At 43.2% G+C, this 19,199-nt stretch overlaps 1 protein-coding gene across 2 annotated transcripts in view; it reads left to right on the top strand.

The window, feature by feature from the left end:
* rhg15 (Rho GTPase-activating protein 15) overlaps positions 1-19,199 on the top strand; it is a 72,208-nt gene that overhangs the window by 34,733 nt on the left and 18,276 nt on the right. The window contains exons 8-11 of one of the 2 annotated variants that reach the window (XM_014165510.2): positions 2,394-2,528; positions 4,872-4,970; positions 7,327-7,404; positions 9,493-9,627. In XM_014165510.2, coding sequence (XP_014020985.1) covers positions 2,394-2,528; positions 4,872-4,970; positions 7,327-7,404; positions 9,493-9,627 — 447 coding nt within the window. 2 annotated transcript variants of the gene reach the window in all.

Below are 19,199 nucleotides of genomic sequence, written 5' to 3'. Positions count from 1 at the left end.
ACCAGTGGGTTTGGCAACAAATATGAAGCGAGGGCCAGCCAACGAGAGCATACAGGTCGCAGTGGTGGGTAGTACATGGGGCTTTGGTGACAAAACGGATGGCAATGTGATAGACTGCATCCAATTTGCTGAGTAGAGTGTTGGAGGCTATTTTGTAAATGACATCGCCGAAGTCAAGGATCGGTTGGATAGCCAGTTTTACAAGGGTATGTTTGGCAGCATGACTGAAGGATGCTTTGTTGAGAAATAGGAAGCCGATTCTAGATTTAATTTTGGATTGGAGATGCTTAATGTGAGTCTGGAAGGAGAGTTTACAGTCTCACCAGACACCTAGGTATTTGTAGTTGTCCACATATTCTAAGTCAGAACCGTCCAGAGTAGTGATGCTGGACGGGCGGGCAGGTGCGGGCAGTGATCGGTTGAAGAGCATGCTTTTAGTTTTACTTGCATTTAAGAGCAGTTGGAGGCCACGGACGGAGAGTTGTATGGCATTGAAGCTCGTCTAGAGGTTAGTTAACACAGTGTCCAAAGAAGGGCCAGAAGCATACAGAATGGTGTCGTCTGCGTAGAGGTGGATCAGAGAATCACCAGCAGCAAGAGCGACATCATTGATGTATACAGAGAAAAGAGTCGGCCCGAGAATTGAACCCTGTGGCATCCCCATAGAGACTGCCAGAGGTCCGGACAACAGTCCCTCCGATTTGACACACTGAACTCTGACTGAGAAGTAGTTGGTGAACCAGACGAGGCAGTCGTTTGAGAAACCAAGGCTGTTGAGTCTGCCGATAAGAATGTGGTGATTGACAGAGTCGAAAGCCTTGGCCAGGTTGATGAACACAGCTGCACAATATTGTCTCTTATCGATGGCAGTTATGATATCGTTTAGGACCTTGAGCGTGGCTGAGGTGCACCCATTACCAGCTCAGAAACCAGATTGCATAGCGGAGAAGGCACGGTGGGATTCGAAATGGTCGGTGATCTGTTTTTTAACTTGACTTTTGAAGACCTTAGAAAGGCAGGGTAGGATAGATATAGGTCTTTAGCAGTTTGGGTCTAGAGTGTCTCCCCCTTCGAAAAGGGGGATGACTGTGGCAGCTTTCCAATCTCTGGGGATCTCAGACGATACGAAAGAGAGGTTAAACAGGCTAGTAATAGGGGTTGCAAAAATTTCTGCGGATAATTTTAGAAAGAGAGGGTCCAGATTGTCTAGCCTGGCTGATTTGTAAGGTTCCAGATTTTGCAGCTCTTTCAGAACATCAGCTATCTGGATTTGGGTAAAGGAGAAATGGGGGAAGCTTGGGCATGTTGCTGTGGGGGGTGCAGGGATATTGACCGGGGTAGGGCTAGCCAGGTGGAAAGCATGGCCAGCCATAGACATTTTTTTGTGGATTTATCAATGGTGACAGTGTTTCCTAGCCTCAGTGCAGTAGGCAGCTGGAAGGAGGTGCTCTTATTCTCCTTGGACTTCACAGTGTCCCAGAACTTTTTGGAGTTAGTGCTACAGGATGCAAATTTCTGTTTGAAAAAGCTAGCCTTTGCTTTCCTAACTGCCTGTGTATATTGGTTCCTAACTTCCTGGAAAGTTTCATATCGTGGGGGCTATTCGATGCTAATGCAGTACGCCACAGGATGTTTTTGTGCTGTTCAAGAGCAGTCAGGTCTGGAGTGAACCAAGGGCTATATCTGTTCCTGGTTCTACATTTTTTGAATGGGGCATGCTAATTTAAGATGGTGAGGAAAGCACTTTTAAAGAACGACCAGGCATCCTCTACTGACGGAATGAGGTCAATATCTTTCCAGGATACCCGGGCCAGGTCGATTAGAAAGGCCTGCTTGTTGAAGTGTTTTAGGGAGCATTTGACAGTTATGAAGGGTGGTCATTTGACCGCAGACCCATTACGGACGCAGGCAATGAGGCAGTGATCGCTGAGATCCAGGTTGAAGACAGCAGAAGTGTATTTGGAGGGCAGATTGGTTAGGATGATATCTATAAGGGTGCCCGTGTTTACGGATTTGGGGTTGTACCTGGTAGGTTAATTGATAATTTGTGTGAGATTGAGGGCATCAAGCTTAGATTGTAGGATGGCCGGTGTTTTAAGCATGTCCCAGTTTAGATCACCTAACAGCACGAGCTCTGAAGATAGATGGGGGGCAATCAGTTCACATATGGTGTCCAGGGCACAGCTGGGGGCAGAAGGTGGTCTATAGCAAGCGTCAATGGTGAGAGACTTGTTTCTGGAAAGGTGTATTTTTAAAAGTCTACTGAGCCTAAAAGCCTACTGAGCCTATAAAAGCCTATATTTGCCTAATGAGCCTTTCTTAAGACAAACATAACATCATAGCTTTCCCTTTCACTTAATTTAACCGTGTGTCTCTTTCTCTGTGTTCTTGAGAAGTGTTCAAGTCTTCCAAGCTCACCTACAGCATGTCGGACAGTGCTGATAAGAATGGGGTGAAGAACAGACTCAAAAAGTTCATCACAAGACGGCCCTCTATGAAGACTCTACAGGAGAAAGGCATCATCAAAGGTATCAGAGTATTCTGCCAGGATAGGTTGATTCTTTTCCACCACACCACACATGTTGTGAGGAACATAAATCTTTCAAAATGTATTGCACATTTTGACTACCTTCTTTCAATTTGGACTACCCTTCAATCAGAAAGAGGAGACTGAACTGTAGCTGTACATTCCCCGATGTGATGTCACAATTTATTACATAATTATTTATAAGTATAGAATAACTAGTGAAGATAGTGAGTTATTACACTGATTTGAAAAGGTCTCTTCTCCCCGTACAACAGAGATTGATACATTTATACTGAATGGATTTTACTTGAAAAAAACAAAACAACACACCAATCTACATAAATCACATAACCACATAATCCATTTCTCTCAGGGGGAACTCAATTATTGAGCCCACGGTTGAAGGAAAATACACCATTAAGGCGTTATTTAAATACATTTGCAATACTTAGAAGAAGGTAACAGTATTTGGAATTTCCCCCAGATTCAAGGAGACCCTTTAATGTGGTGTCCATGGGACAAACGCTTGATCAAAGGGAGAGGACATTATTGACGGAATAAATGAAATACTTGGTGCAGGTGCCCCTCAGACTGTCCTTTTTGTCAGGGCTGAAGAGAACGACACTTCATGTGTGTTTCCTCAAATCAGGCCCCCTTCCCTCCCTCCCCCTCTTTCCTATCATACTTCAGAATGCAAATTAAATCCATGCAACGCAAGGGTTATTTGAATTCCTTTAGGAGCGGTAATTTTGCTCCATTTCACTGGCCCCCTTCCCCTCCCCCTCGTCATTTCCCATGCTTATCCGCTGAGTGCTGGGAAGTGGATTTTGTATACAAAGGTGCCTTCTCGCAGTCATTTCTGTATTTGTCGAACCCTCCCCTCCACTGTATAAACAACAGAGGGTTATCTTTGATGTTGTCCAGTGCTAGAGAGACAGCACTGTTCAGAGGACCCATACAGTAACATAAGCCAGTTGATGAGTGAAAGAGTGTACCTCTGTGCACAGTCAGTTTGAATACCAGTCTATGTTTGATGAGGTATGCTTTGCTAACCCTAAGTTAGTGACCACAAAAGCCTGAGTATATTGCCAGTAGGGACAGGTTAAGTGAGGGACTTCTCAGTATATTTTAATGGACAAAAGTAATGAACCAATGAGACTTTTTTTATTAATTTCACCTTTATTTAACCAGGTAAGCTAGTTGAGAACAAGTTCTCATATTTACAACTGCGACCTGGCCAAGATAAAGCAAAGCAGTGCAACACAAAAACAACATAGAGTTACACATGGAATAAACAAGCGTACAGTCAATAACACAGTAGAAAAAGTATATAAACATATATACAATGTTTGTAAGGGAAGAGAATGTGTTTCCCCTCTCCCTCTGATTGGAGCAAAGATAATGTTGTCCCCCTCTCCCTCTGATTGGAGCAAAGATAAGATGGTCCCCCTCTCCCTCTGATTGGAGCAAAGATATTGTGGTCCCCCTCTCCCTCTGATTGGAGCAAAGATAATGTGGTCCCCCTCTCCCTCTGATTGGAGCCAAAATAATGTGGTCCCCCTCTCCCTCTGATTGGAGCAAAGATAATGTGGTCCCCCTCTCCCTCTGATTGGAGCAAAGATAATGTGGTCCACCTCTCCCTCTGATGGGAGCAAAGATAATATGTCCCCCTTTCCGTCTGATGGGAGTGAAGATAATGTGGTCCCACTCTACCTCTGATGGGAGCGAAGATAATGAGGTGCCCCTCCCCCTCTGATTGGAGCAAAGATAATGTGGTCCCACTCCCCCTCTGATTGGAGCAAAGATAATGTGGTCCCCCTCTCCGTCTGATTGGAGAAAAGAGAATGTGGTCCTCCTCTCCGTCTGATTGGAGCAAAGCTGCCTTGGAGACTCAGGGTTCATGGGAAAATCAGGGTTCGTAGGAAATTGTTTTACTTAGCAATAAAATGCTGTGTGTGGTTAACCATTGGATTGATTATCCTTTACCAGTGTAGCCGTGGAACCTATGTACTGTTATCAACACTGTTCTGGAAACAGCCATCAGAGGAGAACAAAGTAGGAGTCAAGAGCAATGCTATGAATGAATGACCTATCCCTCAACCTAATGATGATGATCAATGGACAGTAGTAATGAGATGTTTCAGGTGTGAATAGAAATGTCCTATTAAACAGATACTCTGCCGTTCCACCAAGTTCCTCCTCTGTGCATTTACGATCTGATAAAACACAGTTCAGCACAATTAAATGCTGAAGCTGTTCTCTTTGATGTTATCGCTAATTTCAATACTTTTTACACTGTAGCTTCAATTCAGTAGTTCTGGGGAATGGTGTTTTTTCTTCACAGATCGAGTGTTTGGCTGTCCCTTGTTGGCACTTTGTGAGCGGGAAGGGACCACTGTGCCAAATTTCGTCAGGCAGTGTGTGGAGGCCGTTGAAAAAAGAGGTATGTACTTTTCTGAAAAATGTGTTGAAAGTAAGTACTTTGTGTATGGGAAATAATTTAACTATTTACACACACACATACTCAGACACAGACGGACGGCCCGCTCATTAGGCAGGATTAGGCGGCTGCTTATGGCGGAAGATTGACGAGGGTGGCGTTTTCTGAGCTAAACAGACCAAGACGCACCTCCAACAACAACATATCAAACCTCACTTAATTCTGCCCCAAAACAATGACAATTCCTCTCAACCAGTGGCATAATTATCTTTTTAGGTGAGTGCTGATGCCACCCTTTGATAAGCAGCGGCCACTTTGTCAAAGGTAGGGGCGCAAAATATTTTGCTTGTCCATTCCCAGCCGGCTCTACAGGGTGCTGTTGGAGAGACGCATCTCTCCAACAAAATAATTTAACATCAATCATGTAGCAGACATAGGACTAGTAGAAAGAGTATGTGGCCTTTTCTGTAGCCTACAGACTGGAGATAAATTGTATGACAACATAATTTCTCCGATCAAGTAGCCTGACCTAAAAGGCTCTCAATCGAATAAAACATTTGCTGTCATGTTAACAAACAACATGTCCTAAAAACAGGACAGGTCAATATGGAATGGAGATTCACAACTTGTCCATGAGTTTCACCCCATTGTCATGATCAGTGGTTTCAATTTTATATCCATACATTTTTGACAAGCTGATCATAGCGAAAAAATAAAATGCTTCTGCATTTCCTGCTGTGTAAACACATTGCAAATAGGCTTTGGATAACTCCTGATAATGTTGGGTAGCTGATATTCAGAGCTTAAATAGCCAAACTGATTAGTCACTGGAATCAGGACTAATAAAGCCAATGCAATGGCCTGTTTTACAAACGGTGGGCCTAACACATGGATGGGCATTCATACAATTCCATTGCGGGCTGACTTGGTAGGCTACACCCCAGTAAGCAGAGCCGATGTCTTTTGGACATCTTTTTTTGTCCCATCCGGACATAGTTTTTTTTTGTGTTTTACAAATGGTAGGCTTACCTGATAGATTGGCATTCACAAAAGGAAATTTCAGACAACACTGTAGGCTAGACCTCAGTAAGAACGGACCGACGGTGACGCCTTTTTGGTGTCTTTTTTTTGGTGCAGTTCCGGAACGGCCTTGATTTCCACATCCACAGACGTCGGTTTTTGGTACAGTCCGGACAAACTCTGAACCAATCATTGACATCTATGCTTGGTTCACATTTTGCCCGGACCAGCCTTGATTTGGCCCAAAGATAGACGTCTATAAATTACATATTTTAACTTTCATTCAGAACCAAAAATGTGCCTGATTTCAACATCCGGAAAATACATATTTTCAACGTCTGTAAAACACATATTTTCAACATGAGGAAAATAAGTATTTTCAAATTTCATTGAGAACCAAAATTGAACCTGATTTATATGTCCGGATAAGTTCCGGGAAAAGATGACTTTCCAATGTCCTTGAAAATATGTATTTTAAACATACGGAAAATACCCTTTCACCTTTCATTCAGAACCTACAATGAACCTAACTTCAACGTCTGGAAAAGATGTATTTTAAATGTAATTTTGCTTACTGGGACTATTCCAGTTTTGTGGGGGCAGCAGTTTTTGGTCTCACCTATGGCTGCAGAATGGCAAGGGCCAGCCCTGCACACACACAAGCAAGCAACACTTGGCCAGGCTCTGGATACAGCAGGAAAAGTACAAGCAAACAGCTTCTGACTGCCTTGCATGTAAACAAAGGGCCCAACACGCTGGGGTCAAATTCATCTGGACGTCTTAACATTTGAGCTGCAGAAAATAGCCATGACATTATACAAGAATGCCTTGCAAAGAATGAAACCGTGTACGTCTTCCTTACTTTTTCAAGTCAACCATATCCTCTAGTTACCCCACCAGTGACAGCGGTACAGTATATCGCCTTCCACTGTCAAATGCTCAGCAATGTGGACGGACATTCATTAGAGCAGCTGACAGAAAAGACCAGAGGAACGTGTCGCCCCGGCTACCTCTGGGCAGCGGCAGTGTGACTCAAATTGTGCTGCCGATTTTTGCATTACAATCTGTAGCCTAGCTACAGTGTGTCCACTTTCAAGCCTCCAGGATTGTCACAGTGAAATAGAGTCGAATTGCGTCCAAGTCAAAGCCTCTATCTAGGGATGATGTCAGCTATCCATTCCACTGCAGTGAGTGTTAAAATGATCTATCAAAAAAAACAGAATTTCTTTCTAAATTGGTCAATTTTGTTAATCTAAGTCCAAATTAAAGCTTAGTCTTGTCAAAGTGTGTAGTATGTGTGTAGTATGTCACAGGCTTGTGTCTATCTTGTATCCACCAGGTTTAGAGGCTGATGGCATCTACAGAGTGAGTGGTAATCTTGCCACCATCCAGAAATTACGATTCTTGGTTGACCAAGGTATGTTCTGTTGTTTAATTCACTTGATTCTTGGTTGACCAAGCTATGCTCTGTTGTTTGATTCACTTGATTCTTGGTTGACCAAGCTATGCTCTGTTGTTTGATTCACTTGTGATTGTTTGTATGTTATATTGTTTGTATTACGGCCACATTCCCAGTAAACTAATATAGTTTTGCTGTCCCTATTATGGATTAATAGTAGTTAACTTCATACAGTTCAGTTTCTGCTGGATATCATACAATGAACACACAGGATTGGATTGAGGTGTTCTTTGTGATAAAATGTATACAACCACGACTGTGTTCTGCTGAAATCATGGATAATTCTGAGTAATTACTGAGTAATTCTACTTTACAGCTAAACTATGAATAACTGCAGAGACATTTTCTTGTTGAATGAGAAAGTGATCACAAGACTGTCTTTTGCAAATACAAAAAAAGATTCCCAAATACCTTAAGAATGGGATCTTTCAGAGTAAACGGAAGGATAGCGAAGCATCCCTCATGAGACTTCAAGTCAGATCTGTGCCTCCAGTGAAACACGTCTACCTACTTCATCTGAATTATCCAAGGTCTCCTTGTGAGGGGCTGATGGGGGATTTCTCCATCAAACCAACAAGAGAACGTTTGTCTGTTGTTGTCCAGAGCTCTGAGAAGGAAGAATAGACTGGTTGACCTTTAAACTAATGTATCATTCTGGAATGTACATTTCTGTCATGAAGAAAGCTAGCAACCTTCTTCTTTAGACACACCATTATGTTTTTATTGTGCCCTGCAGTCCTACAGATTAAAAAAGTGGTTTGTGACGCGGGACATTGTGGGAAGAGTGACATCACCAACATTCTGCACATTCTGAGCATTCTGACACAGTGACACCATGTGCCTACATTCTGTCCCACTCATTCCATGTCTCCTGAATGTGCTCCCAACCCCCGTAGTTCTACAGAGCCAGTACAGTACAAGCTCAAGCTCAAGTGGGTTGAAAGCATCGACCATGTAGTAGGCTACTATGTCCTTCAGGACCATATACATATAGAAAGCAGCAAGTTCACTTTTTCTAGTGGGTCTTTGTACAAGGCAACCGTGGGCTGATTAACAATCCACTCATATGTGTCAAGTGGACACACTGGAGAGGCTGGCTAATTGAAAGTCTGGACTTTCTGCTAGTGAATACCTAAAACTGTCCAGAGAAAGAGAGAAATACCTACTTGCTTTGTCATTTTATATGAGTCTGACTGTCCAACAGTCCAACAGTCCAAAAGAATGAAGGGAAGATTGAGAGCATCTTGACATATACATAGGCCTAATTTCAAAACATGAATGTAATATTTCTAAGATTATTATCTCTATTAAAAGATCCCATGGCTTTATATTCTGATCATGTGACACGGTTGCCTGAAATGAACGATGGCTTATTTCCGGTTTCAACATACACCATAATGTGACCATTCCACTGTCTTCAGAGCTTCAGGCCCTGTCATCTTGGCTTTGGATCATAGGCCTACTGCTGCCCTCCTGTGACATATTGAGCCGGGTGCCTCTGAATCAGGTATCCACCTGATGTCGCTGTCACTAACCAGAGTTTTCAGAAATAACTCATTTCAGCAGAAGGTATCTGTCAGTCTAAAACGGAGACACATGCTGCTTTATCAGACCTCTGGGTAGCTGGGAGCCTGTTAGTGAGCGCCGCTGTTAGCAGGTAAACATTAGCACAGTAATTAGCCCTCTCTAATTATCCCAATTAAAGCTGTGTTGTTCCTTCTTTCTCCCCTCTCCTGTTCCCTTTCTCTCTCGCACATTCTCTCTCTCTCTCTCTCTCTCTCTCTCTCTCTCTCTCTCTCTCACCGCTCCTGTTCCTTCTCTCTCTCTCTCTCTCTCTCTCTCTCACCGTTCCTGTTCCTTCTTTCTCTCTCTCTCTCTCCTTCTCTCCTTCTCTTTCTCACCGTTCCTTCTCTCTCTCTCTCTCCCTCTTTCTCTCTCTCCATGTCCCCCCTCTCTCCCCCCCTCTCTCTCGCTCTGTCTCTCTCTCCACACCCCCCTCTCTCTCCCCCCTCTCTCTCTCCCCATCTCTTCCTGGTGATGTCCCAGAGGTGGAGTTTAACCTGGACGACAGCCAATGGGAGGACATCCACGTTGTCACCGGGGCGCTCAAGATGTTTTTTCGGGAGCTGCCAGAGCCGCTGTTTCCCTTCCCATTCTTTGAGCTGTTTGTGGAGGCCATCAGTGAGTATACAGGCCAGCTGGGGCTGCTTTTGTTTGTCATCAGCACATACATTTTAGTGTCAGCTCCTTTTTAAAGCATATTTAAAGCATATTTGCAAGGCGTGCACTTGCAGTCAGGTCTCAGTCACCTTCATTTTAAGGTCAAGAAGAGTGAAAATATGGAATGCATTGAACATCTCTAGATCTAGATGAATAGTTCTTTGTGTCAGAACTGTGTAACCAGTGAAATATGCAGGCTAGCCTGGGTTTTACATAGTAACACATTCATCAGGTCCTTTGGTGTGTTAACATTCATCCTGTTTATACTATACTCATTATGCTTTTATTTGCCTCTAGAAACATTGTCCTCAAGGCTGCTCAGTTAAGCACTAAACTACTTTTCATTCAGAGAGAGCGAGAGATTCACAATGTTAAAATATGTTTCCCATGCCAATAAAGCACTTAAATTGAACATTGAATTGAGAGAGAGAGAGGAGTGAGCTGTGGTATGCTACGGTGAAACTCCTCCACTATCTGGAAAACAACAGAGGTCAAATCAATAGCCATATTTCCACATGGTCACTTGGCACCGAGGTATGAGCCCAGAGCAAAACATCAGAGTTAAAAATGTAGGTTGAATTTGGAGGCGGTGAATAAATCCTCTTAGAACATTACGATGACGCTGAACAGTATTTACACTGTATCATTCACTCTTACAGTACACCAAGTGGTTTCTTAAAGGTAGCAGCCTTATCTACAGCTTTCTATCTGTCCTGTCAAAAGAGGTCGCTGTTGAACAGTGAGGTGATGTGGGTCTCTCTCTCTCTCACTCTCTCTCTCTCTTTCTCTCCCCTCTTTCTTTCTTTCTCTCTTGCTCACTCTCACTCTCTCTCTCTCTCTCTCTCTCTCTCTCTCTCTCTCTCTCTCGCGTTCTCTCTCATCCCTGAAATCCCCTGGTCCTAAGTGGGGGAATTCTGCAGGCTAAAGGCCAAACCAACCAGGGCTGGCAGTCCAGACAGAAGCTATCACAAGATCAGATCTGCCACTAAGTCATGTGTCGTTGTACTTTCACTCGCTCCACCACACACAAACACACACACACAAACACTCACATCTCTCCACACATACACACTCACATCCCTCCACACATACACGGACACAACCCTCCACACACGCCACCCCACACAACCCCAACCCACTACTCAATTATCCCCCATCATGCAAATAATCAGGCCTAAAAAAAGCCAATAATCAGCCGAAAGAGAGAAAGAGAAAGAGGGGAGAGAGAGAGTGAAAGAGAGAGAGGGAGAGGAGGGAGAGTGTGGAATGTGGAGAGAGAGGAGGGAGAGAGAGGGGGGACATAGAGAGAGAGAGCGAAAGAGAGAGAGAGAGAGAAAGCGGGGAGAGAGAGATAGAGACTCCTCCACTATCTCCACGTATCGGCCCAGAGCAAAACAACATCAGAGTTAAAACTTTAGGTTGCATAATATCCTCTAAGAACATCAAGATGACGCTGAATAGCAATGTTCCATCTAAGCGCGCAGCTCTCCCAGGAACGCCGAGGAGAAGAAATAGAGAAGCACGAGATTGAACTTCACTCAACTTTCTCGAGTTTTCCCCCTTAGGTAACACGATCAACGTTTCCCTTTACTGTGGGAATTGTGATCGAATCAACGCAATATTAGCTACTTTCAATGCAACACACCGAAATAAAACAAACTATGCAAGACTTGGTATGCAAAACCAACTATGCAAGAGATTTTGTTGTAAGCAGAACGCATCGGAGTAGGATTCAATTGCATTGACACACACGACTCTACACAGACTGGTGCAACCTAACCAAGATGGGCTTGTTTTCAGATCAAAGTGAGAGCTGCATGTAGCCACATGTACACATGTTGTTCATATCCTTTACTAGTTAGTGTGTTATTAGTCGTTATAGACCATTTGTAGTCAGCAATGGGGGAGTGATTGTTTCCTATAAGAGCACAAAACATATACATTTCTAGACATCTTTGAAAAGCAAGTCAGGTAAAGAGCTTATTTTTTTTGTCTTAAAGGGGCGGTGTTGTATCTTGAGACAGGCTTGAATAAGCTAAGTAGCCAATAGGCAGAGGGTAGCATAATTTGTCTGATTCTCTGTAATAATGGTATGGGAATAATGATGCATTTTATTTAGTAAAGTGGTTTCTTGCATCAAACAACACAACAACATTTTCAGGTTAATATCAAGACCTGCATGTTTTTTTTTCAAAAGTCATGGATTGTAGGTCTACATTGAACACCACACATTGGCTGCTACTGTAGGCTGAATGATAGAGCAGCTATTTCCATGTTATGGGATGCATTTTCTCCATTGTTTTTGATGGTAGGCCACTCTGGTAGGTCTACATGATCATCATCCTCAACAGCCTTCTTGACCACTGTCTGAAACTGTAACTTAAAGCGGGTACAGCCTCAGTGTTCACAGTAAATTTTCACAATGTTCAAGTTTGCACCCAGCAGACCTGACATTTTCTCAGTGATGAAAACATTTTGAGGGAACATTGCTGTATGTACACTTTATCATTCACTCCATTTACAGTACACCAAGTTGTCTCATAAAGGCAGCAGCCTTGTGTTTTTCTATCTGTCTGTCTAGTCTCTCTCTCTCTGAATTAACCACTATCATGCCAATGATCAGGCCTCCACCCTATCTGCCGTCCTACTGATGCCAGTGTTAACCTTGTGTAAACAATGCTATTAAAGGTTGAAAAGCTACCTGGGCCATATAACGCCACCTCAGGGTTGGAGTACTCGCCTGAGCTCCATGGACAAAACATAAGGAGATGATATTGAATAATGTGCTTTATTTAATATGTGATTTTTATTATTCCCCGATTTAATGCCTATTTGTTATGTATGTGTCATTTTAACAAAAGTGCCTGCTGTTATCAATGCCCATCTCATGGTCAAATATTCATTTAGCTACCCTAGAAGCCCCCAAAAACAGATTGTGAAAACAATCCCAAGGTGGTGGTATAATTTGGCAATAAATATTTACATGCTCCAGAATGTAGACCAGAATCCCCTCTGACGCTCAAGGTGGTTCTATCCAGTTAATCAGATGAGCATGAACACGGCTGATGAGGCTCAGACAGCGTTTAGACAACTAATTAGCAGTGAAAAAAGCCCTTCATAGCAGGAGGTGTAATTAGGATAACCTGCTACACCGTAGAGATGAAACGACCAGGGTCACTACAGATTCACCACTAAATGAATGTAGTTTTAATGTGAGAGGGCAACTAAATAGATGTATTAGCCACCATATGGAGGCGTATGCCATTCATTGAGGTACGCCATTCATTTACATTGCAAAGATACTGGGAAATAACTTGGCATCAGCACATGGCAATCACCTGCCCCTTGTCATTTAGTCATGGTCCAAGATAATGAGCTGGTTGAACTGTCCAGAACATTAGAGCAAGGCCTCATCTGCAGCCAACCCATCATCCCCCATTTAGAACACTGGGATTGGGAGACTGTCTTCTGGTGATGGAGATGGGTTGTCATCATTAGTCCTATCGCCTGTGCTGGCTGGCCCTGTAATGGGGTCACATTAGGGGGAGATTCTATGGGCCCGTGGCCTGTGTGGACGGATGGTGGGCTGATTAGGCGGCCTTGAGTACACATCACCAGGTCTCTAATTGAAACCACCGTTCCAGGAAGCAACATTGTTACCGCTGAAACCATGGGCAGTATTGTATTGTTACCTTAGTCATGGGCTAAGAGCTTGTGTCCCATTGGACAAAGAGACTTACAAGTACTACAACATGATGGCTGGAGTATTATTGGATGTAGTCCAGTCCTTTCATATCATATGAAAGTAATGTCTCAGCCACAGATAATGGAGAGAGATATGATATTGTTATTTCCTAAATATCCTAAATACAAACACTTATCATCACATCATATCTTCAGTCCTGCATCTTCTTTCCTTTCTCTTCCTGGTCTCCTCTTTCATTAGTTTTCTCTCTACTTTTGTATAAACAGATGCCCCCTTCTCTCTCTTCCTTCCTCTCCTTATCTTTTCTCTCCCTTCCCTCCTCTCCCACTCTCTTCCCTCTCTTTTCCCTCCCTCTCTCATCCCTGTCCCTCTCTCTTCCCACTCTCTTCCATCCTCTCCCTTCCCTCCTCTCTCTCATCCCTCCTCTCCCTCTCTCTTCCCTCTCCCTCTCTCTTCTCTCTCTTCCCTCCCCTCCCTATCTCTTCCCTCCTCTCCCTCTTATCCCTCCGCTCCCACTCTCTTCTCTCCTCTCTCGTTCCTCCTCTCCCTCGCTCTTCTTTCCTCTCCCTTACCTCCTCTCCCTCTCTCTTCTCTCCTCTGTCCCTTCCCTCCTCTCCCTCTTGTCCCTCCTCTTCCTCTCCCTTCCCTCCTCTCCCTTCTCTCTTCACTCTCTACCCTCCTCTTCCTCTCTCTCCTCTCCCTTCTCTCCTCTTCCTTCTCTCCCTCTCCCTCTCTCTTCTCTCCCTCTCCCTTTTTTCCTCTCTCTCACTCTCCCTTCCCTCCTCTCCCTTCCCTCCTCTCCTCTCCCTCCCTCTTCTCTCCTTCTCCCTTCCCTCCTCTCCGTCTCTCTTCTCTCCTCTCCCGCTCTCTTCTCTCCCTCTCAGCCCATAGGTTTGATTAGTTGCTCAGGCTGTGGTCCTCAGGTGGGGCCCATGCAGGCCCTATCTTCCTGTTTCCCTTCCCAGTGTGCTGTTCATTCTTGGAAGGCTGAGGGGAGCAGCTGTGTTTGCAGGCCCTGATCCTGGCACCAACTTACCACGTTCTATTATTCATGTGGGCCTCAGTATCAGAGAGGGGAATCTGGAATCTCCAGCCACCTGTCTCACAGACAAACACTCCTTTTTTTCCCGCAAGCAAATCAATGCAAACACCATGAATTGAGTTAGATCTTGTTGAACTGAGTTAGATCTTGTTAGAGCACTATGTCTATAGTTGATGTTTGAACACTGAAACCATGGGGTTGGATTGTAGAGGATGGTGGCGGCGTTGTTAGTGTTGCCAGTAAATGTGTAAACTAACATGTTACATGTTCATGGCTGTGTGCAAACTCTCAGTATGCCTGTCTGTGTTTTATCTGTTGAAACTCTCAGTATGCTTGTCTGTGTTTTATCTGTTGAAACTATCAGTATGCTTGTCTGTGTTTTATCTGTTGAAACTATCAGTATGCCTGTCTGTGTTTTATCTGTTGAAACTCTCAGTATGCTTGTCTGTGTTTTATCTGTTGAAACTATCAGTATGCCTGTCTGTGTTTTATCTGTTGAAACTCTCAGTATGCTTGTCTGTGTTTTATCTGTTGAAACTCTCAGTATGCCTGTCTGTGTTTTATCTGTTGAAACTCTCAGTATGCTTGTCTGTGTTTTATCTGTTGAAACTCTCAGTATGCTTGTCTGTGTTATATCTGTTGAAACTCTCAGTATGCTTGTCTGTGTTTTATCTGTTGAAACAGATTTGACCTCTTTTAACATGTACAGATTTTATTCCATTCTTTGCTCCCAGTAATTGATGACCAGCAACCTTTTAAAATCTTCTTCTGTTAATTCAAAAATGCTAATTAGGAAAAAAATGCATGTTTTCCCAAGTTGTTGGGTCCTTGTCTGTGCCATCAGTAACCATGGAAATGGAGTCATGTGAGTTAGTAACTGCGCAACCCAGAGGAGGAGAAGAGTGGAGGGAAGTCTGTAAGCTGCTCCTCGCCTCACATCTCCATCAAGCCAGGGACTTTCTCATCACTAAGTAGCTAGCACAGTTTAGTACACAGCTCTGATTTAGTCACTATACTAACACAAAAAACACAAACAACACAGCGGAAAACAGCTCTGCACAGAAAATCAAGAGAATGTATTCTGTCTCAGTAGGAGTTGATTCACCCACTTAAGCAATAACTTTACCAATGAGGATTTTGTATTTATGATAATACTGTAGATTAGGGCGACAAAACTGGATGTACAGTATATGACAAACTTAAGAGAATCATATTCCTCTTTTTAATGTTTGGTACTTGTTTGTAAATGGTTATCATGGTGATATCCTACATTCTGCAAACGGTCCAGGCTATAATTGGGTCAGTTCATCAGATGCCTATTTCATCAGGATCTTCATTGGAAAATGTTAACGTCCAGCACTAGTTCCAGGTCATCTTGGGTGACACACCACTTCTCCAGCTTCAAAGAGACACAACATTTGTAAATGAATAATTGCACATACTTTGACCTGGCCTAGTTCAGATAATAATCACCATTACGGTAGAACAAAACTAACAGAAAGATTTAGGACATCCTGTCATTATTTATTCTAACTCAAATGCAAAGTGCACATCCCAGAAAGGCAAGCAGAGAGCCCAGAGCCTTACAAGCCCTTTACCAAGGAGTTATTCTGACTAGAATGACAGTCTATGGTTTCTTTCTGTTATCTGACTTATTGAGAGAGACTTATACAGAGAGCTCATCGTAATCACAGATTGATTCTTGACGTGTGATCTGTGTTCATAATGAGTATTAATTATGTTTGTATTTTCTGAAATTGGGGAATGTGGTGCAAAGCACTACCATGAATATGCAATGAAAAATTTAACAAATTATTAAAAACTGTCTCAAAATTTGCACTTCTGTTCTATTGTGCTGAGACCTCTTTATATGGTAATATTTCAGTTTGAGAATAACATTTCTTCATAATTCAATTTGACGTTTGATCAAGATAATTCAATATACTACCTTTTTATGAAATTGGGGCATTCAATGATCTTCTAAGACTTTGTTATTCATTAACCAAAAGCAAACTCATGCGATCCATTTACAATCTCAATCACAACTTCCAGGATTATTTGCTTTCTGATAATATTTGCCCTGACAGAGTTCTGGTGATCCATGCCACACTCTACGCCTGGCTGGAAAATAGTTTTTTTTTTTAAACTAGATTTCCTGAAACAAATTATGTTTCCCTGTTAATGGGATTAAATGCACAGCGGTTTAGGTAGTGAATTTGTATCTAGTCACTGTGTAACCGATTGAAACACTTAAGGCTGTTCTGCAGTAATTGCCTATTCAAAGTTCAAAAGGCACACGGCGATCTGAGCTTTCTTTATTGCAGGTGTATGGTAACAATTGAATAAGATGAGAAAAAATAAGAAACCTGCACACTGCTCTTGCTAGTATTCCTGTTCTTTATTAAGCTTTACGTATTGGCCTCAAGGCCTTCGTCAGAGCTTGTTAAGGCCTTGAGGCCAATACGTAAAGCTTAATAAAGAACAGGAATACAAGCAAGAGCAGTGTACAGGTTTCTTATTTTTTCTCGCAGTAATTGTCTATAAAATGTGCAGGAAGTTGGAAGTAATTGTTTTAGTGATACAATATGAAAGTAACTATGAAATAATAAAAAAAATGGCTATATTGTAGGTTATTACCTCTACTTACAGAGAGAAAAGAAAACATGTTGGGGGCACTTACCTTCTTGTTCCAATCCATACACCTCAATCACTTTTCAATCTTTGTTCTGGAAAGTGACTGTTCCATGGGCTACGCCCCATCCAGTATTGAATTACATTGGACCACCAGTGTTTGTTTGTGTTGTATGCAGACCTGGATGAGGAGTTGTAATGCTCTCTTTTCATAACAAGTCATAAATGACTTAATCCCCTCTAGGTTCCCAAAATCTTCCTAATGCTCCAACCGGGGACTAAAGTTGACATGACTAATGTTCGTTTAGTCTTCTGTGGGGTACGCTGTCTCCCTTGAGATGCTTCCCATCATTGAGAGACTTTGCTTTCCTGTCGGTGCCGGATCTATAACAATATTGGATTCGTCAACAAAAGAAAACTGGGTCTTCCATGAAATGGTACCACATTTAGTGTTGTGTGGTACCACAATGAGTCAGCTCCATCAATTAAATAATCAAAACTTAATCTATAAGGAGGCTGAAAATTATCTAAAGGTTTTGAACGTTTGTGTGAAGAGCAGTATTGCCTGGGGTGCATTCAGTCCGATTAAACGTTTGCTATGTTGCGTGACATTTTGTACTGAATGACACATTCCTACAAAACGTTCTTCAATGGTTTTTTTAACAGACTTTGAGGTACATTTGCTCTGTTTGGTGGGTGTGGCTTGAAGCAATGAGTGGCGTATGTAAAGGGCTGACAGCGTTCCCCAACCCATAATCCAACCCCTCCCCATTTTTCAAATGTCCTTCAGAACAGCACAGTTTCCAATTAATTGAAAGTTACACACCGTTTTTTTTGCACTAAATGCTGCCCTGTATTCAACTAGCTTCCGTGCTCAATCAGTACCATGCAACATGACCCTGTGTGACTTTACAGGTCAGGCTATATGTTACAGGGTGTGGTACATTGGAGTGAATCAGCACATTCAGATACTATAATCCTAACAGGGCATTTCAGCCTGCTTTATATTAATGACACTGTCCTCTCCATCTGTCCACAATGGTGAGCTGAGGGGCATCTCCAATATGTCAGCCACCAACGGCAAAGTCATTAATGAATCATGTCCTTTGTGCCAGTTATGGAGACTAAATTAAACATTTTAGGGTGAGGCCTTCTATTGATTAGCTAGGTAGCAGCAGACGCCTCTTAGAAAGTGTACTTAACAGATATATAATCTGATCCATTTCAATGTGTCTACTAAACTCTCATTTTAAGTCACTTAGGATAATCTCAGTGATAACTTCCAGTCATAGTTGATACAGAGGACAAAAACGAAACAGGAGAACTTTGTTGAGAGAGAGTGACAGGAAAAGCTCCCATAGAGACTGAGCAGAGACAGAGCAAAGACAGAGACAGAGCAAAGACAGAGACAGAACAGAGACAGAGCAAAGACAGAGACAGAGCAAGGACAGAGACAGAGCAGAGACAGAGACAGAGCAAGGACAGAGACAGAGCAAGGACAGAGACAGAGCAAGGACAGAGACAGAGCAGAGACAGAGACAGAGCAAAGACAGAGACAGAGACAGAACAGAGACAGAGCAAGGACAGAGACAGAACAGAGACAGAGACAGAGCAGAGACAGAGACAGAACAGAGACAGAGACAGAACAGAGACAGAGCAAGGACAGAGACAGAGCAGAGACAGAGACAGAACAGAGACAGAGACAGAACAGAGCGTGGCTCAGGCCATGCTCACCTAGAGCAGAATGTCAGGGGCCCTATTCTCTTTTCCAGAAAGTGTTTGTCCATCTGTGCCCAACTGGCGGGGGTTGGCACCCGACGCGGGCATCTGCCACCTTTGCCTGTGCCAGCTCGGTGCACACGCAGACATCTGCTCTGGCCGTGCTCAAGGGGAGCCTCCACGGTACAACAGACAGGGGGCCAAACATTGTCCTCGCCTCGCTCTGCGGCTCTGTCTGCTAACAACCTGGGGTAATCAGAAGAAGCAGTGCTGAGTAGACTCCATTAGGCCATCAGTGTTACCCCTAACCTGTGGCTTCCCCTGGAGATTAGAGGATGTTGAGCACAGGGAGGGAAGAGGAAATAAGAGGTTATTGTCATCTCTACCAGGTAGCAGGTGCCAACAGATGGATCGACTGTTACTGACTGTATATAT

This window comes from Salmo salar, chromosome ssa21 (genome assembly GCF_905237065.1).
Source record: "Salmo salar chromosome ssa21, Ssal_v3.1, whole genome shotgun sequence".
In the NCBI taxonomy this organism is placed as follows: Eukaryota; Metazoa; Chordata; class Actinopteri; order Salmoniformes; family Salmonidae; genus Salmo; species Salmo salar.
Note: the sequence above shows the minus strand (reverse complement) of the source record. Positions and strands in the feature narration are given on the sequence as shown.